This window comes from Gopherus evgoodei, chromosome 10 (assembly GCF_007399415.2).
Source record: "Gopherus evgoodei ecotype Sinaloan lineage chromosome 10, rGopEvg1_v1.p, whole genome shotgun sequence".
Taxonomy (NCBI): domain Eukaryota; kingdom Metazoa; phylum Chordata; order Testudines; family Testudinidae; genus Gopherus; species Gopherus evgoodei.
In genome coordinates this window covers 82,137,285-82,159,113 of record NC_044331.1, presented here as the reverse complement: position 1 = coordinate 82,159,113, position 21,829 = coordinate 82,137,285, and the positions used below count along the sequence as shown (strand labels likewise).

General features: G+C 44.8%; 2 protein-coding genes across 2 annotated transcripts; both read right to left on the bottom strand.

Annotated features, from left to right (window-relative positions):
* Nucleotides 1–8,060: 8,060 nt before the first annotated feature.
* LOC115658969 (FAD-linked sulfhydryl oxidase ALR-like) lies at nucleotides 8,061–13,810 on the bottom strand. The gene is made up of 3 exons (XM_030578591.1): nucleotides 13,601–13,810; nucleotides 12,362–12,573; nucleotides 8,061–10,171 (listed from the first exon to the last, which is right to left on the bottom strand). Exons 1-3 carry the CDS (start codon nucleotides 13,808–13,810, stop codon nucleotides 10,009–10,011), a joined length of 585 nt encoding a protein of 194 aa, XP_030434451.1. The 3' UTR covers nucleotides 8,061–10,008.
* Nucleotides 13,811–14,994: 1,184 nt separating this feature from the next.
* LOC115659262 (FAD-linked sulfhydryl oxidase ALR-like) lies at nucleotides 14,995–19,248 on the bottom strand. The gene is made up of 3 exons (XM_030579202.1): nucleotides 18,660–19,248; nucleotides 16,856–17,055; nucleotides 14,995–15,157 (listed from the first exon to the last, which is right to left on the bottom strand). The coding sequence occupies exons 1-3, from the start codon at nucleotides 19,062–19,064 to the stop codon at nucleotides 14,995–14,997; spliced, it is 768 nt and encodes a 255-aa protein (XP_030435062.1). The 5' UTR covers nucleotides 19,065–19,248.
* Between the last annotated feature and the right edge of the window lie 2,581 nt (nucleotides 19,249–21,829).

The following is a 21,829-nucleotide window of genomic DNA, read 5'->3' as shown; positions in this document are numbered from 1 at the left end:
AGAGGTGTAGAATGGCTTGTCAATGTAGTGTGAAGGGCATCATCCCTAAAGACCAGATTTAGCATTGATTTCACTGGGCACAGGATCAGGCCCATATGAAGTATGGCAGCAGGCAACATAAGCCAATGTAACCAAATGCATGAAGGTCCTTGACCTCTTCCCTGCACCAGAGTTGCAGTGGACAATGTTTTTTCTCTGTTCCTGCTCTTACTCGAGATTAACCCAATCTATGGCCACCTCTGCTTCAATGAAACCCTAAAAACGAATTACCGATGTGAAACTCGTCAGCCCTGATAGCAATGAATTTACAGTGAAACTGATTCAGATCAGCACTCAGAATAAGTTAAGAGTAAGCACTTTTCAGGTGCTTGGCCCCTGCAAGACAATGGGCCAGATTTCATCCATGGTGTAAAAGCAGCAAAGAATCCTGTGGTACCTTATAGACTAACAGACGTTTTGGAGCATGAGCTTTCGTGGGTGAATACCCACTTCCTCAGATGCATGTAATGGAAATTTCCAGGGGCAGGTATATATATGCTAGCAAGCAAGCTAGAGATAACGAGGTCAGTTCAATCAGGGAGGATAAGGCCCTGTTCTAGCAGTTGAGGTGTGAAAACCAAAAGAGGAGAAACTGGTTCTGTAGTTGGCAAGCCATTCACAGTGGAGTCCTGTTAGTTTCTTTCTTGGGTTTGTCTTGTGACCTGGAACAATGCTTCCTCAGCTCTCGTCCACTCACGCCCCTTCTCTATCTACGCTACATTGATGACATCTTCATCATCTGGACCCATGAGAAGGAGACTCTGGAAAAATTCCACCACGATTTCAACAGCTTCCACCCCACCATCAACCTCAGCCTGGACCAATCTACACGGGAGGTCCACTTTCTTGACACCACAGTGCAAATAAGTGATGGTCACATTAACACCACCCTATATCGAAAACCTACCAACCGCTATGCCTACCTTCATGCCTCCAGCTTCCATCCCAGACACATCACACAATCCATTGTCTACAGCCAAGCACTGAGGTACAACCGCATCTGCTCTAACCCCACAGACAGAAACCAACACCTACAAAATCTCCACCAAGCATTCTCAAAACTATAATACCCGCACGAGGAAATAAGGAAACAGATCAACAGAGCCAGACGTGTACCCAGAAGCCTCCTACTGCAAGACAAACCCAAGAAAGAAACCAACAGGACTCCACTGGCCATCACATACAGCCCCCAGCTAAAACCCCTCCAACGCATCATCAAGGATCTACAACCCATCCTGGACAATGATCCCACACTTTCACAGACCTTGGGTGGCAGGCCAGTCCTTGCCCACAGACAACCTGCCAATCTGAAACATATTCTCACCAGTAACTGCACACCGCACCATAATAACTCTAGCTCAGGAACCAATCCATGCAACAAACCTCGATGCCAACTCTGCCCACATATCTACACCAGCGACACCATCAGAGGACCTAACCAGATCAGCCACACCATCACTGGTTCATTCACCTGCACATCCACCAATGTAATATACGCCATCATATGCCAGCAATGCCCCTCTGCTATGTACATCGGCCAAACTGGACAGTCTCTACGGAAAAGGATAAATGGACACAAATCAGACATTAGGAATGGCAATATACAAAAACCTGTAGGAGAGCACTTCAACCTCCCTGGCCACACTATAGCAGACCTTTAAGGTGGCCATCCTGCAGCAAAAAAACTTCAGGACCAGACTTCAAAGGGAAACTGCTGAGCTTCAGTTCATCTGCAAATTTGACACCATCAGCTCAGGATTGAACAAAGACTGTGAATGGCTTGCCAACTACAGAACCAGTTTCTCCTCTTTTGGTTTTCACACCTCAACTGCTAGAACAGGGCCTCATACTCCCTGATTGAACTGACCTCGTTATCTCTAGCTTGCTTGCTAGCATATATATACCTGCCCCTGGAAATTTCCACTACATGCATCTGAGGAAGTGGGTATTCACCCACGAAAGCTCATGCTCCAAAATGTCTGTTAGTCTATAAGGTGCCACAGGATTCTTTGCTGCTTTTACAGATCCAGACTAACACGGCTACCCCTCTGATACTTGACATCCGTGGTGTAAAGTCCCTTGACTTCAGCTAAACCACATCAGGCTGAATTTGACCTGGTCTGTTCAAGCAGATGGGAACAGTGATACAGCATGTTCTGTTTATTACTGGACTGGCACATGCAATTGCAATGCTCTGCCCTTTAGCAAATATAAACGTGTTGTTTATGATCATGCTACTCTGAAATGCTTTGCTTGGCACACACCAACGTCTGAACAAAATTGCCTCATACAATGAGCCTCTGAGAAGATAGAAAAGAGCTAATGGAAATCTTTTCAGGGAGTGTGTGGGAATCCACAATGCACAGTACCAGAGCTAATGGATTAGTCCACTGACAATACCCAAGCATGCTGTTATTCTAGAACTACATAGCGTCTTCCATTCTGGAGCATCCCAAAGTTACCTTAAGGCTACTTATATAATGTTCACTCATCCACTGCTGAAATGCAGCCACCTCTGAGGTGGAAATCAGCAGCCATTTAATACGCAGAAAACACAAGATGATATTTTTGTAAAAGGAGGGGAAGTGGAGAGTAACTTCTCTAATGGAAACTGCCAGGGGAATCCTGGCTCACTGCATTCTGCATCCCTAAGACTCTATTTGCATTAGACAGATGGATTCACAAAACCCCAAGACTGGCCAAAAAAAAGCCAGAGGATTTTATAATGACCATGAGGGGGGGAGTTCTAGGGGTGCAATCCAATCCAGTGAACATGGTATTTGTTCCTTCACTAAAGGTTTCAGAGCACAAGACATTTTGGGGGAAGTTCCAAATATTGGATTTTCCAAACCTTTAATCTAGCCTGGCATGAGGCCAGGGCTGAATGTTGGTAGGTCAAGAAAAAGCTCAGATTCATCCGCTTAATTGTGAAGTAAGGGAAAGAGGATCCCTAGCTGAACTCCATACACTCCATTAGATCTATAGCAGCACGTCACATTCTGTGGAGAGCCAGACCAAACCGTTGCTTTTTGCACTAGTCACCTGCTATCTGTTCAGTACTCCAGTGAAGCAGGGATGATAATGAGAACAGAGATGGACAGCTACAAAGACAAGGGGCAGATTCATGGTAGCCTGAGCAGTGATATGACATGTGTAGCTACTACAGCTCTCATCTGAGCTACAGTGAACCATAAGGAACCCTTGCAAGAGGAGCACTTGCAGTTCGTTTGGTTTTGTATTTCTCTGTTGCCTGAGAATACAAGAGCTATCAGGCCAGGTCTGCAAAAACCTGGAAAAGTGTGATGAGGATGGGATCTGCAGTTACCTTCTGAAAATGGGGAATGGCTTTTTGTGTTTTAAATGATCATGCACTGTGAATACTAAAGGAATCTCTGGAGTTCAAAGGAAAATTGAAGCTTGACAAAAAAACTTGTGGAACCTACTTGTATTACAATAGTGCATACTAAGTTCAGGACCCCACTGCGCTAGGTGCTGTACATACTCAGAGAGAATCACAGTCCCACTCCCAAAAAGCTTATAATCTAAACAGGAAAGGCAGGCAAAGGGAGGGAGAATTTTCCCCATGTTACAGATGGGAAACTAAGGCCAGAGAGACTGACTTACCCAAAGTCACATAGGGAGTCTGACAGTGCTAGGAATTGAAGCAGGATCTCCTCAGTCCCAGCCCTTTTCCTTACCCCCTAGGCCAACCTTCTCCACTACTTTGCACCTTATATTGTCATTTAAACTTGTCCAAAGTGAGCGTAAACCGTACCAGTCAAAATTCTCCACTTATTTACACCACTGGTAGCATTTCACACCAGCTGTAAATGACAAAGGCAGAGAAAAGCTGGGTTCTGTCTAAACTTAGTTAAGAGTCAAAGGGGGAAGTGCTCACTGTCACGGTCCAGCGCCTGTGTTTTAGAAATTACAGCTCAGTGCTTTAACAAAAGAGAGAAACACTCTGAAGGGGGCTGGGTGGAACGTCTGACTTGTTTTTTAAAGGGGGTGGAAGTTATTTAACATTGCCATTTGCTCTCTATCTCTTGCACCCATGCGAACGCAGAGGTTCTTCCACACAAAGCGAGTTGTGATCACTGTTTCTGGCTAACATCCTGTTACGTTTGTTACCATCTTGTGACCCACCTGTTATATCTGGTCTTTAGCCTGCAAGTTCTTAAGGCCAGGGACTATCATTTTCTGTTTGTCCAACACTCAGCACAGACAGGCCTGGCTTGTTTGAGGTCTCTAGGTGCTACTGCAATAATACTTAAAATAATAATGAACTTCCTTGTTCTTGTTGAGACCTCAGCACTGTTCGCTGGTGCAGAGACAGCAAAACAGTGAGTTGATCAATGACTCTTATTGTTCAGATGAGATCCTGGTTGCAGCACAGGGGCCCAATTCAGCCCTGGGCTAGGCTGTCTTCAGGAAAAGGTAGGAGGCACCGATTGGAAACAGGCTGATTCAACTGATCTCCTCTGCAGCCTCTGCCATTGGCTGAAGGAGCTGTGAAGCAGACCATAACTTAAAGCTGCTCTCCGGCAGCTGGCCACCGAAAGGAGGAAGAAGCAGGGCAGCCCTTCCCCCAGCAGTGGGAGGAGCTGACACAACACACAAGGTAGGGACCATTAATGCCAACATTTCTTTAGTCTGTAAATTCCTTGGGGCAGGGATTATCTAGGTGGTGTGTCATGGTTGCTAAAGCACCGGACTACAACTCAAGAGACCTGGGGTCCATTCCTAACACTGCCAATAGCCTGTTGAGTAACCTTGGGCCAGTCACCGCACCACTCTGCCTCAGTTTCCCCATGAGTAAAGCAGTTTGAGAATGGATGCTAAGAGCTATTATTATTTTTAGTTGTTTTTACAGAATCTACCACCATTTGCAATGCAGCAAAAAATAAATACACCCCAGAAAAATCCTTTAGCTGAGAAAATGATTATAAAATGAGCAGATGAGGCAAATGCTTTTAAAGTGGCTTTTCCATTTCCTTATCTGCCATATGCTTGGGAGCAGCGGCTGGGTTCTTCAACATACTGGGAATAACTACTAGGAACACCATGTAGAAAGCACGCTGGACATACTGTCTGGATGCTGGCCGGTGTTTGCCTATGGTGCTGAGTGCAGATTTCAGCGACACGCAGGGGAGTTCCCCCTCTCTCACTTCCCTCCATAAAAGGGAACAATGAAAAGAGCAGTGCACATGGCAGGTAACCACAGAACCAGAGTTAAAATCAACATGCCATTGGTTGAAGAGTAACAAATGAGAAATTCCCTCCTACCATCCACAGAAAGGGGACAAGTAGCAGGCAAAAACCCAGGGGCGGCTTGGACAGTTTCTGCTGTGATGTAAAAGCATGAGAAAGAAATGGGGAAGTCAAGGAAATATATGCTCTGTTGCCCTCCAGTGGCTACTTGGTTGAAATGCGAAAGAACTCTTCTGCAGAGCTGCTACAACCTTCAACATCACAGTGTAGCCGAGATCCTAAAGGGGGCTGGGGTGGGCAGTGCTGTAGGGGCAAGTGTGATGGTGTTTCACGCATGAGAAGAAAACTTGGCCCAACTGAGCTTTTACATGGATGGATTGCTGTAACATTAAGGAAAAGGAAACACCTGTGCCGGCACAATGCACAGAAATAACACTTCGCACAGAAAGAGCACCTTTCAACCTGGGGCACACAGCGAGGCAGTGGGTGTCAGGAACAGAACCCAGGAGTCCTGCCTGCCGGGCCCTGATCTCATCACTGCCACTCAGGTTGCAGGGCTTTCCACTGGAGAAGTCTTTCATGCAGCGCACCCATGAGGACTCTTTGTGCTGTAGAAGCTTCTGATTCACTAAGCACTGATAGACCAAGATTATCACATGCCCAAGGCAGGAAGAACAGTTTCAAAGCTAGGCAGATAAAATACTGGTGCTGCTGGTTATCGTTGTTACTGGAAACTTTAAGAGAAATCATAAAAATGAAGTTGATGGCTCAAGGGATTAGTAATAGAATATGAGCATAGGTTCAAATTTGACCCAGGTTAGTAACAAGTAACCCTAAACCTGTTAGCTGCTTGGTGATCGACATGAATGAGTCAGTGTTTTCATTCCCAGTGGATACTGCCCACATCACAACTACCTTGCAGGCAGTCTCCAGAGAAGTGCTGGGTATTGGATATCCATGGAGACAGTGCTTGTGCTTTCATTCCTGCAAGCAGACCCTCCACATCAATGCACAGTAGAGAGGGAGCTTGCACTGCCATCCCCTGCACTGTAGGCAAAAGAGGCTTGTAGGGCTAGCCAGCAGTAATTTTTTTTTAAAAGTACAGAGCATAGTCCCTGTCTGCAGCAGTCAACATAAGATGGATATCATGAAATAGCAGCAGGAAAGTGGAGATTCCTTACATTCGCTGACAGGTTTAAAGGGTAAAAATATCAATAGGTAGAACTATCCCCCGTGCTCTAGTTGTAAAAGAGAATATTTACACCCAATACGCTGCACAGAAACAGTTAATCCTGGGGAAAATCTTAGACATTGTCCCTCCCAAAGCTTCAGTCAGCATCCCCACAGAATACTTGCCAGCAATGGGAGGCAGAGCTGCCTTATTCGTGAGTCAGATGATTCCCTTGTTGCTCCCTGATCTCTGTTCTGCAAGCCCCACCACCACCGTGAATGCAAACTGGCCAGTGAGAGCAGCATGTTATTTGTGATGCTAAATGCTGCAAGGAGCAGTGTTGGAATTATACCCTAGGTGATCATTAAGGAGCACCTGCCTCTCCTCACCCTAGTTCATCGCATAATGGGAAGTCCTGTTGGGGCTGCAGCCTCCCTCATTCTGGCGGCAGCACAGGGGAGCTTGAGGCCAGGCAACTTGCATGTAGTTAACATGACTATCTCCTTTACCTGGGCTACTAGCCACAAAACTCTGGACACCTGTCTGCTTGAGTTCTGCCACACTTCAGTTATTCTGTCGTGCAGTTACAGGTCTGATCCTGAGAGGGTGTGTTGAATCCATAATTTGTCTTCCACTGAGTCAATGAGAGTAGCAGGGACTTCGCCCTTAGCCAAATTAGGGCAAAAATTGACAGGCAAGAATCTTGCCTACAGAATAATTTCATGTCTATGGCCCCTTTCACTGAAGGGAATCACAGCACTTTACTAGCATTAATGATGCCTTCTAATAACCCTATGGAGTAGGTTTAATTCCATTTACTGTTTCTCAGATGGGGATACAAACTCAGGTCAGGAGGGAGGGATAGCTCAGTGGTTTGAGCATTAGCCTGCTAAACCCAGGGTTGTGAGCTCAATCCTTGAGGGGGCTCTTGAGGGATTTGGGGCAAAAATCTGTCTGGGGATTAGTCCTACTTTGAGGAGGGGGTTGGACTAGATAACCCCCTGAGGTGCCTTCCAACCCTGATAGTCTATGATCTGGTCTCTTCTTCATAAAGCCCCATGGAGTGGAGAATCAGAAGTGAAATAGTTTGTCCTATTTTGATATCAATAGGAATACTGATTCTTAGAACTACATTCATCATATGCATTAAAAGATTAAATAATCCTACTTTTTCCCTCCCTACATGACTATAAACATCCTAAAGAAATTGCACAAATAAGATCAAAATGTTAGATGTGACCTTCAATGGGGGGGAAAACCATGAAGCAAAAGCACAGATATGAAATTAGGCCTGAGAAATACATGACAAATCAAAGCAGTCATGTAAAGTGTACATATATAAGAAAAAAGAGAACACTAACTTTTGCTATTGTTACCAGCTAACCACTCAGCACAGTTACAATCTGCCCTATTAACAAACAAGTAGCCAGAATCTGCTGATAAGCGAATGCAATATGCAGATGTTAACTGAGGATATTGAATTAAGCACTGTTTTGAGGTCTGCAGAGGGTTGTTAGTGGGCACAGGCCTTGTGCTGATCCTTTGCACAGGTATGAATTTCACACTATTGTAAATATTTGATTCTGAGGGTGAGATATTTGGAATGTATTGGTTCCAAGAAGCTAAACATACACCAAGACACTTTTAATGAGGTTTTTTAATAACCTGAATCATGTCCTGAAGTCCCAATTCAGTTAAAACATAAAAATGATATGAAATCAAGCTTCAGTTGAATTAGAATGAAAGCAATATTGCAGACAGTGAGATAAAATACACCGCCTGCTGAATGCAACTAACTTGGAAAAAAAACCAGTATGGTATTGTTTTAACAGGTCTGGCTTGAAAGGGTAATAGAGGGTTAAATCCTCTGAACACTTTCTCAAAGCTTTGAATGTTCACATGTTCTCCAAGGAGCCCTTGGTACCATAGTCTCTGGATCAGATGTTTGCTAATAGAAGGTACTAGCACCCTGTTCGCTTACAGAGATACCACCCATTACAATTTCCATGCCACCCCCAATCTACTTCCATAAATCACTGCTTATGCTGAAGTAGCTCAGGGGACGACACACTTAGGATGTTCACCAAAACCCCCCAAATAGTTTTAAAACATCAGCAGAAAATAGAGACTATTTGGTACCCAGAAAACCTTACAAATTTAAGCAAAAAAGACTGCATGCAATACCTGTAATATCTTGCAATAATTCTAACAATTTAAATTTGTCTACATAGACAAAGTCGAGCAAAGCAACTAAAGTATTTTAAACAAGCCGGTTTTATTTCACGTTCATCTGAAATTCTCTCTCGCCCCCCGCCCCCCCCCCACACACTCCCTACCTAGCGGCCCAATACACAGTATGGAACTTGACCAGTTCCTAGGGGTGAATTTCACACCATGCACCACTTTAAGTCCACAATGCAGGGCGGGCCTAGGTATTATTTAAAACGAACAAAGGCAAATGGGATTCAAATGCTGCACAGAACTTAGAGCAGAGGGCCTGCCCAAGAGAGATTTTCACCTTAGGAGCATACAGACCAGTCGAGTCTGTGATTATTTATCAAGGATTTCATAACACACTCTTAGATGTAAAACTCATCTGAATTGGCTTCATTACAACCAGATAACACTCTCACACATCATTGCAACCACTTCTACAAACAACAAAAGTTCACAGCAGAGATAAAAAATATATACGTTAAAAGCAGGTGGTTCCATGGGAATTCTTACGTCATGCTCCCAATGAGCCCAAACAATTAGCAATCAAATCATAATGTTTAAAATTCAGCTAATTAATTTGTGCTATTTGTTCTACTGGAGGTTTTTGTGCTTCTTTTTTCTTCCAGAAATGCCCTCTTGAAAGATTAGACAAAGGAACACACAAAACGAGGATATTTATCATGGCTGGAATGAGAGATCTGGATTCCATGATTTTTAAAGTTTAAATAAAATCTACCTGCCTTGAGGCCTTTTAGCAAGTAAGTGGGCGGCAGGTGAATTAATGGTTAAATAGCATTAACAGACAACAGCTCATAGATTCTGGAACAAGAGATCAGGACGACATGGTAGGCACAGAATGGAGCAGACTTATGGATTTGTAGTGGGGCTGCCAGTTGTAAGACCAGCAGAATGGGCTGAAGTGACACAGAGGAAGAAAGGCACTGCCTAAAACTTGACAGCAATGTTTGCAGATAAACAAAAATGTAGAAGAGGAGGAGGCTAGGACTATGTAAAAAGTGAAAGGAACAGCAGTCACGAGGTGCCCCTAGAACTGTAGAAATTGAGAGACTTTTCCTTACTGTGAACTGTCCCAGTGACAAGAGTTTTGCAAGTTTCTGGCACTTCCTGTGGCACATGTATGATTCCAGTCCCAGCAGCTACATGACCATATATTAGTTACCCCCTAAAACAATATTCTGTTGGGATGAGATTTCTGAGTTTCCTTTTAGAGCAGGATACACATTTATTTCCACAAGTCATGTCAGCCACACATACAAACTATTGAGCTGCAGCTCCTTGTACCGAGTTCACATCAGGGATGATTCTTATTATACTAGAATTGGTCTGACTTCCTGTAGAGTCTCTACTAATTAATCACAGGAGCCATCTTTCCAACCATCTCGCCAGCGTTCATCTACCCGGGAGCAGTCGAATTCAGACTTCCCCAGCTTCCTGTTGATGTCATTATGAAGCAGGCATAGCCACTGGGACAAATTATTCCTGCTTCTGGCATCAGGCTGATTTGTGCGTAATCTGCAGAGGGAAGAGGAATCAAACACTGTTTACTACTTTATAGGCACTGATTTCACTCTCCAAAGCAGGTGTGTGGCCCACAGATGGTCAGAGCCTCCCTCATCCTCTATTTTGATATGCCTCACAGAGACCACAAAGGCCAGCGTATTCATTGCAGGATGCACCTCCACATTAAAGGCTGCAACTGGCTTGGATGCATGTTAGTTAGGTGCACTCCTGAAGCTCCTTATCAGTCACATCCTTGGTTGGGAAAAAACTTAGATGCCAATCAAAACAGTTTTTCCATGGCAAAAGTATTCAGGCTCATAAATAATTTGATCTGAGAGAATCTGTTGGCAAATAAAGTAAATAATAACGAGCATCTTTTCGATGTTGGGCTCCATCAAGGTATTTTAGTCACTAATGAGCTCTCACATACAAAACTCTCTTTTTTTGCACTAGATAATTCCATTTGTGGGTAATGAATTGGCTTGGGTGTACAGAAGATGAAGCTCTACCCTCTAGCAGACAAAATATATATCAGCCCACCTCATGTGTTGTATTCAGCCATTCTGTCTACTGTCTGAGCTAGCGTAAGCTGATTCTTTCAGTCACTAAGGCAAGGCTGTTTTTGGAAGTTCAAAATCATTGATTCTATTTCCCCAGTGTGACACAGGCTGGCTAGCACCATAGGATCTGCATTGTGCAGCTGCTAATCGTATAAAGTGGTACCCCTCCACAGCAGTAAAAATATCATTACTGGAGTAGCTTTTTAAGATCTGTTTGCTCCGGTAAAAGACAAGAAGATTTCTCATCTCCACGTACCAAATATGAAGCTCTGTACTGAATCTTTAGTCACCTTTTGAAAGAAGCACGCAAACACTTCTATAAACTTCTTCATGCAGTTCACTTTTCCTGCTAGGTTAGGATACTGATTTGATACCAGAGATATTAACTTTGCGTGACGCTGTATTGAATAAATGGACACTTTATAATATTGTGAATAGCAATATTATAAAATTGCAAGGAATCTGACCAGATATGACACATGGTATCTGTTAAAATGTTATGACTGGCCAAGTAAGTTAATCTTGTTTATATGTTTGTATCATCTTTTTTATTGTAAGTTATAGATATGTATGATATATCCGTATTTCAAAACTTGAGCTGTGTTTCTGGGTGATTCCCCCGGACAGATTGGCATCAGCACTGCCTACCCTGTCATCGGTGGTACAATGAAGCCATGGAAAGGAGCCTGGGGATACACCTTATAAGTCAGCAAGACATGTAAGGGCATGCCTGTCTGTGGACAGAACTCCAAGGCTTTTCCATGCCGCGTGCTGTGAAGTTTGTGTTTGGGACAAAGGAAGTAAAGGCCGCATGGCAAAACAATATAAAGAGTAGCTACATCTTCTCCATTTTGTCTTTGTTCCTGCTTCTTACCTCTGGAGTAACTTTTCTACAAATGAAGCTCTGAACAAAGGACAGAATGACCCATCAAAGCTGTGGATGTGTTCCAGAGGGACTTTCGAGCCAGTGAACTCACAAACACTGCTAAGAACCTGATAGATGGACTTTGTAGTCTCATGTATGTATCTAATTGCTTTACCATTTAATAACTCTTATTCTTTTTTCTTTATAATAAACCTTTAGTTTTAAACACTAAAGGATTGGCTAACAGTGTGGTGTTTTGGGTAAGAGTCAACCTAATATTGACCTGGCAAGATGGCTGCCCTTTGGGGTTCAGAACAACATTTTATACAGTGAGCAGAGTTTGGGTAGTGAGCTGGGAATGAGTGACAGGGGATGGATCACTGATCCCTGTTCTGTTAATTCCCTCTGTGGCACCTGGCATTGGCCACTGTTGGAAGACAGGACACTGGGCTAGATGGACCTTTGGCCTGATCCTGTGTGGCCGTTCTTATGAGCCAGGTTCTAACCAGCAAACAAACAAAACTCCTTTCACTAGTTCTTGGAGCTACTGTGCTGTCTGATAGCAGTAGAGTGTTTGTTTGTCCTCTGAATGTATATATCCTGTGTCCTTGTTTATGATTTATTCAATCATAAAACTACATTTTTGCAACACAAAATACAATACAGAATAGGTACAAAGATACCAACTACTGGAAAAGTTGATCTGCAAACCAGACCATTGGAGTCCAACACTTTAGGTTGATCTCTTACCTGTAGATATATTTTCAAAAGACTCACCTTTCTCTCAGATCTTCTGCACATTCTTCACAAGGGAAAAACTTAGAAAATAAGTTAATGAACTGTGTCATATCTTGCTGCTGGGAATTGCTTGGGTGATCTGGGTAATATGCTGCCATAGTGTGAAGGAGAGACCATGTGTTTCTCCCAAGTTCTTCTCTGTCTAGAGGACAATCTGGAGGCTTTTCCTTCTCCTCTTCAACGTATGCTTCCTGGGTCAGAAAAATAAGAGGGTTATATGTGCATATTAGTACTCAGGATAAAAAATGAACATACCTTACACTAACCCCATATACTCTGTGTTTCTAGAGCACCTTCAATTCAAGGCCCATAACGATATTAGCTAATTAAACCTCCTTTTAAATAAGGTGGACAAATACGATTACTCCCCTTTTTGCTGATAGGGGCACAGGGAGGTTAAGTGACTTGCCTATAGTCTCATACTCCTGTCATCAACCATGCCTATGAAGGGGAGGTTCTAGGTGGGGGGTGTCTCATTCCTACCCCCTGTCAACCATAGACTGTGAAGGAGAGTTTGGGGGCGTGTCTCATTTGTACTCCCCCGTTAACCACTGCCAGTGAAGGACTGTGCTGGGGAGGCAGCATGGGGAGAAGTTCTCATTTGTACTCCCCCATTAACCATTGCCGGTGAAGACAAGTTTTTATTTATTTGTTTGTTTGTTTTTTGGGGGGGGTCTCTCATTCATATCCCCCCATCAACTATTGCCTGTGAAAAGGAGCGCTGAGAGGGTGTCTCATTCCTATCACCGTCAACCATAGCTTGTGAAGGGCTGTGCTGGCAGGGTGGGGGTTCTCATTCATACTATCCTGTAAGGGGAGTCCGGGGGAAGTGTGTATCTCACTCATGTGCCCCCCTCAATCACTGAGTGACGGGGAAAGGTGGATCATTCGTACTCCCCTACCAACTATTGTCTGTAGGAAGAGGGGGATTTAGTGTGACCAGACAGCAAGGGTGAAAAATTGGGACGGGGGTGGGGAGATAATAGGAGCCAATATAAGAAAAAGACCCCCAAATCAGGCCATAAAATCGGGACATCTGGTCACTCTAGGGGGATTCTGGAGAGGGGTCATTCCCAGGGGGCACATCACAGGGGGGTGGGGAACTCGTGGTCCCTCCCCCTCGCGGCGGGAAGGGAATGGGGATCGCTGGGACTCATCTCTCCTCCCAGCCCCTGCCGCGCTGGGAGTGGGGGCGCTGCTCCCCGGCCGCCCCCTCACCCCGCTCTGCGAGGCCGTCTGCTTCCGTTGCTCCCGGATCCAGCTCCTGAAATCCGTGCAGGCCCGGCACGGCTTCTTCCTGGGCTGCTCCTCCGCGCCGGCGCCGGCGCCGGGCAGGGGGAAGGGGAAAGGGCCGGGGCCGGCAGACGGGCCATCAGCCGGGTGTCCTCTGCGCTCACTGGGCGCCGCCATCTTGGAGCCGCAATGCATGTTGGGCCGGGTGGCATTCTTCACCCGCGCTGCCACTGTTAGCCTTGGGCAGGGGAGGCGGCCTAGCAGGCGGGCGAGATGCCTCTGAGTGAGGGATGGTGGAGGAGGGAGGAAAGATGAAAGGGAGGAAGAGGTGAAGGAAAGAAAAAAGAGCAAAAATTCTCTTCGGGGTTTCCCCCTTCCCCTGGCCTTGGCCCACCCTAGAGCAGCCGCTAAAGAGAGTGAAACTGAAATGGGATAGTATCAGAGCCGTGTTAGTCTGGATCGGTAAAAAGCGAGAGAGAGTCCTATGGCACCTTATAGACTAACAGACGTTTTGGAGCATGAGCTTTTGTGGGTGAATAGCCACTTCATCAAACAGGATAAAAGAATCTGCAGGAGCCTATGCAGATTTGTCTGTAGTTGGAACCTGAGCAAGACTGTAAAGTCTGACTTTAAATAACATCCTTGCATCCATTTCTTGCCATAGGTGAATCACATAAAATTTTCTCATTTACAAAATTCTGGTTATCCAAGTTTTAGACAAGGCTACCCAAAATGGTTGACGTTTGAAATTTGATTTGGATGTGATGCTCTCTGAGGCTTTGTGCCTTTGCTTGGTTTAGAAAATACAACTGTTTTGAGCATGTACAATACAGGATAACTATGTAAATCCATGTTCGTAGTTAGCAGGGAGAGACCCATGTTTAAGTTTTTAAACAAAAATGTTACAGTCCCCCATGTTCTCAAAAACTTAATTGAGGGTAAAGGTGATTTCATTATTCCAGTCCCCATTAATTGGACTGAGATGCTGGCATCTCTGAGTAAAGGAAACAAAAAGAAGGAAAACACAACTTAAGATCATGCTCCTGTAAACATTTATTAACATGTTGACATCCGTGGACTTATAGAATATTTAAAGGCTTGATCTGATAAAACTTGTCACAATTTCTGTTATGACTTGTGACCGTGTTCCCACGACAGGCCTAAAGTCCTAGTCTTAGCAGCTAAATAATTGCTTACCACTGGGTTCTTCTCCTGAGTTGCAGGTGAAAATAGGAAGATTCTTGAGAAAATAAAGACATTTCAGACACATGTACACACATGTTTACTTGTATTGTTTTTAATTATATTGCATCAGGTTCAGTTTTTATTATATTTAAATCATAATAACATCAGTCTTATTTCCATGGCGTCTCCATAAACTAGACACAAGAACCATCCTTCCATCCCTCTCGCCAGCGTTCATCCATCTGGGAGCAGTCAAACTCTGGTTTGCCCAACATCTTGTTCACATCATTGTGAAGCAGGCACATCCACTGGGATAGTTTCTTCCTGTTGCTGGTGTCCGGCTTTTTTATGCTTAAGCTGCAGAGGTGGAAAAGAATCAAAACACTACTTACTCCAGTCCAGAATCACTGATTTCACTTTCCAAACCAGAAGTCACTAAAGTGCTTGCAGAGTTTATAGAGGTGGCCAGAGGTCACCCCATCTTCAATAGAAAAATTGTTCTTATAGAAAATATAGGTCCCATGCTCCATCTTGCTCTGAGCTACCTCAACTCATCAAGGTGAAACACACCAGGCAGATTCTTGTATCCAATATAGTTCATATCTGAATAGCTGATAACTCTCACTAATGATGAAGTGTCTGCAGTCTGTTCCATTTTATAGCCCTTCAGGCTCGTAGCAAGTTATTGATGCTACCCAAGTTTGGATGCCCCTATCCGAACTCCTTTGCCTCTGCAAAAACCATCGCATTCTCAGGGCTCACTAATACTTTAAAATATTCCCAGTGATCAGCTTCTTACAGGAGAAAACCTGTTGGCAGATTTAATAACATTTAGCTGATGCTGTGTATTTTGGGCTCCTTGTAATTCGTTTTTTCAAAATCAGTATCTATGACTCCAGTACAAACCCCCGCCCTCTCCTTGTTGGTTTCATACATTTGTCCGGCAAGGACTAGGCCTTCATCTGTAGTTAGAGAGCACATTTTGAGTGCTACTGCAATCATAATAATAATAGTAATATAATACAATTCCCATTGTGTGTAATGAATAGGCTCCAGTTTACAGTAGATGTAACACTGCCCTCTAAAGGAGGGAATATATACCAGGTTTGCTCAAATGTTTACCTGCTTTCTGCTGGTTAAGCTTGAGGAATTGATTATTTTACTTGCTGGGTAGAGGTTGTTTTTGGAAGCTGAAAGTCACTGTTTCACCAGCATGACGCAGGCTGACTGTATCCACAGTGTCTGTAACAGGTTCTCACAGATTGTGATAAACTCAAATCCATTCAAAAGCACTGAAAACACCATTGCTGGAGGAGTGCTCTCAGGTCTGTTAGCTCCTGGGAGCAAAGGATTCCCCACCACAGAGCCTGCGCTGTCTCAGGAGTTGTGTGTTACTCGTGATATGTCTTATGATGCATTTAAACACAGACTATATCATTTGGGGATGATGAAAAAGCATCTGCACCCCTGGGAAACAGGCTGATTTACATCTCGCATTAACAGAGACCAGCGCCTGAAGCCAGCTTCTAGCATGTAGATTGTTTTGATGCTTGTCTATATGCAGGGTTGCTTTGGTTTAATGCAAGGTGTGATTTTTTAAACCAATTTAAATGTGAACCAGTGCAAGAACAGATTTAAACTAAACTTAAATAAGAATATCCAATTAAAGTTTAGCATTGGTTTAGTTCAGGGGTCGGCAACCTTTCAGAAGTGGTGTGCTGAGTCTTCATTTATTCAGTCTAATTTAAGGTTTCGCGTGCCAGTAATACATTTTAACGTTTTTAGAAGGTCTCTTTCTATGTCTATAATATATAACTAAACTATTGTTGTACGTAAAGTAAATAAGGTTTTTAAAATGTTTAAGAAGCTTCATTTAAAATTAAATTAAAATGCAGAGCCCCCCGGACCGGTGGCCAGGACCCGGGCAGTGTGAGTGCCACTGAAAATCAGCTTGGGTGCCACCTTTGGCACGCGTGGCATAGGTTGCCTACCCCTGGTTTAGTTAAACAGATGCATGTTTGCGAGCAGACTAGACCTTATTCCACAAGGACTCACCTTTTCCTTAGATTTTTTGCACACTTTACACAAGGATAAAACTTGCTCAATAAATCCATGAACTGAGCCATCTCGTGTTGCTGGATGTTGCTGGGATGATCTGGGTAATATGCTGCCATGGTGTGAAGGAAAGCCCATGTGTTTCGCCCCAGTTCTTCTGTATTGAGTGGACAATTTGAAGGTTGTACTTTCTTCTTAACCTGGGGTCAGGAAAGCCAAAGGATTTGCAAGCGCATTAAGACTGTGATAGAACAGCCCTTTCCACTCAGCTTGTATTTAAATCAGCTTGTTCAGTCTAGCACAGGGGTTCTCAAGCTGGGGGTTGTGACCTCTCAAGGGGTCACAAGGTTATTTATTATTGAGAGCTGTCAGCCTCCACCCCAAGCCCCGCTTCACTTCCAGCATTTATAATACTGCGAAATATAAAAAATGTTTTTAATTTATATGGGGGGTGTCACGCTCAGAGGCTTGCTGTGTGAAAGGGGTCACCAATACAAAAGTTTGAGAACCCCTGGTCTAGTACCATATTTAAAGGAACAAACAAAGACATTTAAACTCCAAAACGATATGGATTTATGAGAGAGCCACAGGCCTGGTCTATACCCTAAAACTTAGGTCAACTTAGCTACATTGCTTGGGACTGTGGAAAAAAAAATAACACACCTTATGTGACATAATTAGGTTGACCTCAACCCCACTGTAGGTGCAGCTTGGATGATGGAAGAATTTCGCCATCGACCTAGCTATTGCCTCTCCAGAGGGTAGACTCCCTACCTTGATGGACAAACCCCTTCTGTCAGCGTAGGAAGCATCTGCACTACAGTGCTACAGCTGCTGCATTGGATCTGTGCTGCTGTAGTGTAGACATGTCCTAACATTCCAAAGCTGTTCATGGAGACTCTGAAGACAAAGAAAAATACTTCCAGTACTTAGAAGGCTCATTGAAACGCATTGGCTAGATGAGTTTGTTTGGAGGGTTAGAACTAGGAACACAAGAATTTTTCTCCCCCGAATAGAGGATGAAATGTTGACCAGGAGTGAATGTGGAGCCTGCAAACTGTATGTGCAAGAATGGTTAACGATCACAGGGTTTGTAGCTCAGCATTAGCTGGGTCGTCTATAAAACTAAGAGCCTGTGCAAGGGTCTGCAAATAAAGTGAAATTAACCTGGCAGTTTTTGAGGACAAATGTGAAATGTCCCAGGAACGGAGGAGGACAGTGAAGGGAGAGGGGGTGGGAAGTAAAGACACAGGTGAGTGGCCGTTTGGTGGGGAGGGATTTGGCTGTCAGACACGCTCTCAGCAGGATTTGCATCGGTCGTCAGCCATGCTTGAAGCTAGCGGGGTGTGACTTTTAGCTAGGCAATTGCGATATAGGTAGTTCATGCCTCCCACATTAGCAGTGGCTCTCATGGAAGCTGCCTCTTTTGAATACTACAGACATGGAACATCTGCAGAAGCATGGCATTTTCTCTCTGGATATGGAACGCTACCTTCTTCCCACGTGGGGCCCAGCCTCCAATTCCTGTTCTCCATTGCCACCCATCCATAATCCCCACCAGCCACTCCTTTGGGCTAGTCCCTGCTCCCCTTATCAACCTTTCCCCCAGCATCCCCATTATCCCTCCTTGGGAGGCTGACCTCCCTCACCCATTCCTGTCGGGAAAATGATCCCCCTTCCATCAATTACTTCTCAGGGACCATTTCTGATCCCCCTTCAACCATCCCTATGTGGTGACAAGAAAACTCCCCAACCCCTTCCTTACTCCGTCCTGCCCAGAGCTGCCCCATCCAATTGTCCTTACCCTGGCTGCTGAACCCGAGTCCCTCTTCTTCTTGCCCATGGAGTCTTGGCAGACTGGGCAGTCTTTCCTCTTGAACCTGTTCTCAGCCACAACAAATGGGGCTCCCCCCAGGAGGCCAGACAGAGCTCCGTCCTCTGGGGCAGGCCAGCTGGACGAAGCTGGGCTGCCTTTCTTCTTGCGGGGTGCTGTCAGCTTAGATCCACCAGGCACGTTGGGCTGGGTGCTGCTGCTAGAGGCAGTGGTCTCAGTGGGACTAGGAGAAGGTGACGATGTGGAAGACTCCAAGGGAGAAGAGGGCAGTTTCTTCCCTTGCCTGTTCTTTCTCCAGTAAAACACCAGCATTAGGTGGCTCTTTTTCCGGAGCTTGGCCTGTGCTAAAGGCTTGGTCTGCCGTGGAGGTGCCATGAAAGAGGGTTTTTAAACTGAGGCCACAAGATGAATCTTTCACCTCTGACGCTGCTGTTCAGAGTGTGGAATAAGTATCTGTCTTCCCCCTTCACGTCCTACGGTCAAAGGAAACAATACACTAAACTTGTTGATACGCTGTCCCGGGCCTGTCCAGAACAATCTCCCTGACTCCTGCCCTAGAGCTCGGCTGTTTCTGGATCAGTACAATGATGGACTGATGGAGAGGGCGGGAGTTAATTGTATAGACTTGATGTGGCTCCTACACAGTCCTGAGCCCTTAGCCATGGATGCTGTGGCAGACCAGGGTGGAATATGACGACAGCGTGATGTGACATCACAATGCCTCTTTGGGACTGGTGGTTGCGTTTTGGCATGAGCAGGTGAGTCAGGTGGGAGATGGAAGGAGCTGTTTGGGTGGATAAAGCTTTGTCTCTCCTAATCTCTTCCTGGATCTGTCAATATCTCACTCGATGACCTCTGGGGAGTCACTTCACCCCTCAGTGCCCACATCTGTAGAACCAGCATAATTATGGGAAGTGTGTTGTATAAATAGTTAGCTAGCCCATGTTGTGTGTTGTATAAATAGTTGTATAAATGTTGTATAAAGTTGTACAAAGTGTGTTGGATAAATAATTAGCTAGTCCATGCAAACCTCGACCCCAGAGAAGTAGGGAAGTGTTTCCCCTGTGGGGAAACTGAGGCACAGAGCTGAACTGACTTGCCCTCACAGCAGAGGTATTCAGCAGAGCTGGGACTACAACCCAGATGTCCTGACTTGCAGTCCCCTGCTCTAACCACTAAGTACACTCTTCCGATTTGGTGAGCAGAAGTATGTTTGGTTTCCCTGCAGGAAACTTTTAGCTAGTCCTACAGAAATGGAGCACACTATGCTATAGAACTATTCCGTCCGGGTTTCCCATCACCTAACTGCCCTTCTTGACATCAGCTAAGAGAGGACACAGCTAGGCTGGACACCAGAAAAACCATTAATACAAGACAGGATCAATTAGTGTGTGCACTGATCTGTGCGAAGCGTAACTGAGATCCCAGCACTAGCGTGTGTGGCAGTAGGTAAAAACACACTAGCTGGACTGAGTGGGGGGAAATGCTGCACACATCCCGGTGGTTTGGTTTGAACAGGGTTTACAAACCCTGTTCTTCCTGATGAGCAAAATCCCCGCTCTTCCCATTTCAACACAGCTGAAACACCAGTAAATACCAGGTGAAAAAACAAAGTCTGTCTGCAGAGTCTCTCGGTACAAGTCAAGTAGTACAGAGCCATTCACCGTCTCTGGGGGCCTGATCCAAAGCTAATGAGAAAACTCACTGATAGGCTCATCCAACCCTGGGTAGGAGAAACCTGTTTGAAATGGTGAAGACTGTTTCAAACATGAGATGTGAACTTCCAAAGTTAGCCACTGTGTCTTCAACCCTTGCAAGGATGGGTGTGTAATGACCTGAGAATTATCAGAGGGGTAGCCGTGTTAGTCTGGATCTATAAAAGCAGCAAAGAATCCTGTGACATCTTATAGACTAACAGACGTTTTGGAGCATGATCTTTCGTGGGTGAAATACCCACTTCATCAGATGCATGTAGTGGAAATTTCCCACTACATGCATCTGACGAAGTGGGTATTCACCCACGAAAGCTCATGCTCCAAAACGTCTGTTAGTCTATAAGATGCCACAGGACCTGAGAATTGTGCCTTGTCCAACGGCAGGAACAGAGGCTTGACTCCTGAGATGGATGAGGAGTGTCACATGTTGCCTACAGGTCCCTCGTCTCCGGACAGAACCTCTGATCTGACGTGGGGTGAAGCTTTGTCTTTTATTGGATTGCTATGGAAATGGTATTTCACTCCAGCCAGGGTACCTGCCTCGCAAGCGGAATAGTCTCTATGGAGTCCACGTTTGTAATTTCCCTGCCATTGCTGCAGCCTCTGTGTCCTGTATAAGAGCTTCTCTAGCTGATCTCAGAGGAATATCACTGCAGGAAGCTACACAACAGCATTCTGGGGTGGGTCCTTGTCCCCTTTTCCTCTCCCCCTTCTACTCATCTAGCACAAGCCTCCTCCATATCCCTGGGCATAAGAGTCTTCTCCTCCGCAACCCTCACCATCTGGAAACAGCCTGCCTGTACTTCTCCATCTTGTCCTTCTTCCAGCTCATTTCTTGTCTCCGCTGAAAATATCTTTCTCTCCCCACCCCCATGCCCAAGCTTCTAAATGACTTTCTGCTGGTAGGGTTAATTCTATTGCATTATGAACTCTGCAAAGTGTTGTCTGAAAGCTGCTATACAACATGAAGTTCCCTGGTAGAGTGTTATCCTCTGATACTAGATAGTTAGCACCATGCAAAGTAATGTTTCCAGAAGGCAACAGGCCACCCTCAGAAAGGTTAGAAAGCTCATCTTTGATCAATATTCTAAACTTCCTGGTTTCGTTGGCTCTGACCTGGATTCCTAATATGCTTTAGGCCTGATTTTGTTTAAAGGGGTCTCCACCCATCCTCCATTTATGTGGGTGCAGTTTTGTGGGGAAATGTATTTGACACCAATGAGGAAATATACTTGTTACTATCTTTCCTGGTTAAATGTAGGTGCTGTGGGTGGATTTGTTTGGTTTTGGTTTTGGGAATAGAGCGTTACACTTAGGCCTTGTCTACGCTATCAAGTTTTGGCTCTAAAGTAGCAAGTGGGGAAGGGATAGCTCAGTGGTTTGAGACTTGGTCTGCTAAACATGGGGTTGTGAGTTCAATCCTTG

Excerpts from the sequence above, each read along its gene's own strand:
- LOC115658969 (XM_030578591.1), bottom strand. The coding sequence starts at position 13,810 with ATGCATTGCGGCTCCAAGATGGCGGCGCCCAGTGAGCGCAGAGGACAC. Across the intron at positions 12,574-13,600 it reads AGACGGCCTCGCAGAGCGGG|GAAGCATACGTTGAAGAGGA; the intron begins GTGAGGGGGCGG and ends TTTCTGACCCAG. Across the intron at positions 10,172-12,361 it reads GCAGAAGATCTGAGAGAAAG|ATTACGCACAAATCAGCCTG; the intron begins GTGAGTCTTTTG and ends TTCCCTCTGCAG.
- LOC115659262 (XM_030579202.1), bottom strand. The coding sequence starts at position 19,064 with ATGGCACCTCCACGGCAGACCAAGCCTTTAGCACAGGCCAAGCTCCGG. Across the intron at positions 17,056-18,659 it reads ACTCGGGTTCAGCAGCCAGG|GTTAAGAAGAAAGTACAACC; the intron begins GTAAGGACAATT and ends TCCTGACCCCAG. Across the intron at positions 15,158-16,855 it reads GCAAAAAATCTAAGGAAAAG|CTTAAGCATAAAAAAGCCGG; the intron begins GTGAGTCCTTGT and ends CCACCTCTGCAG.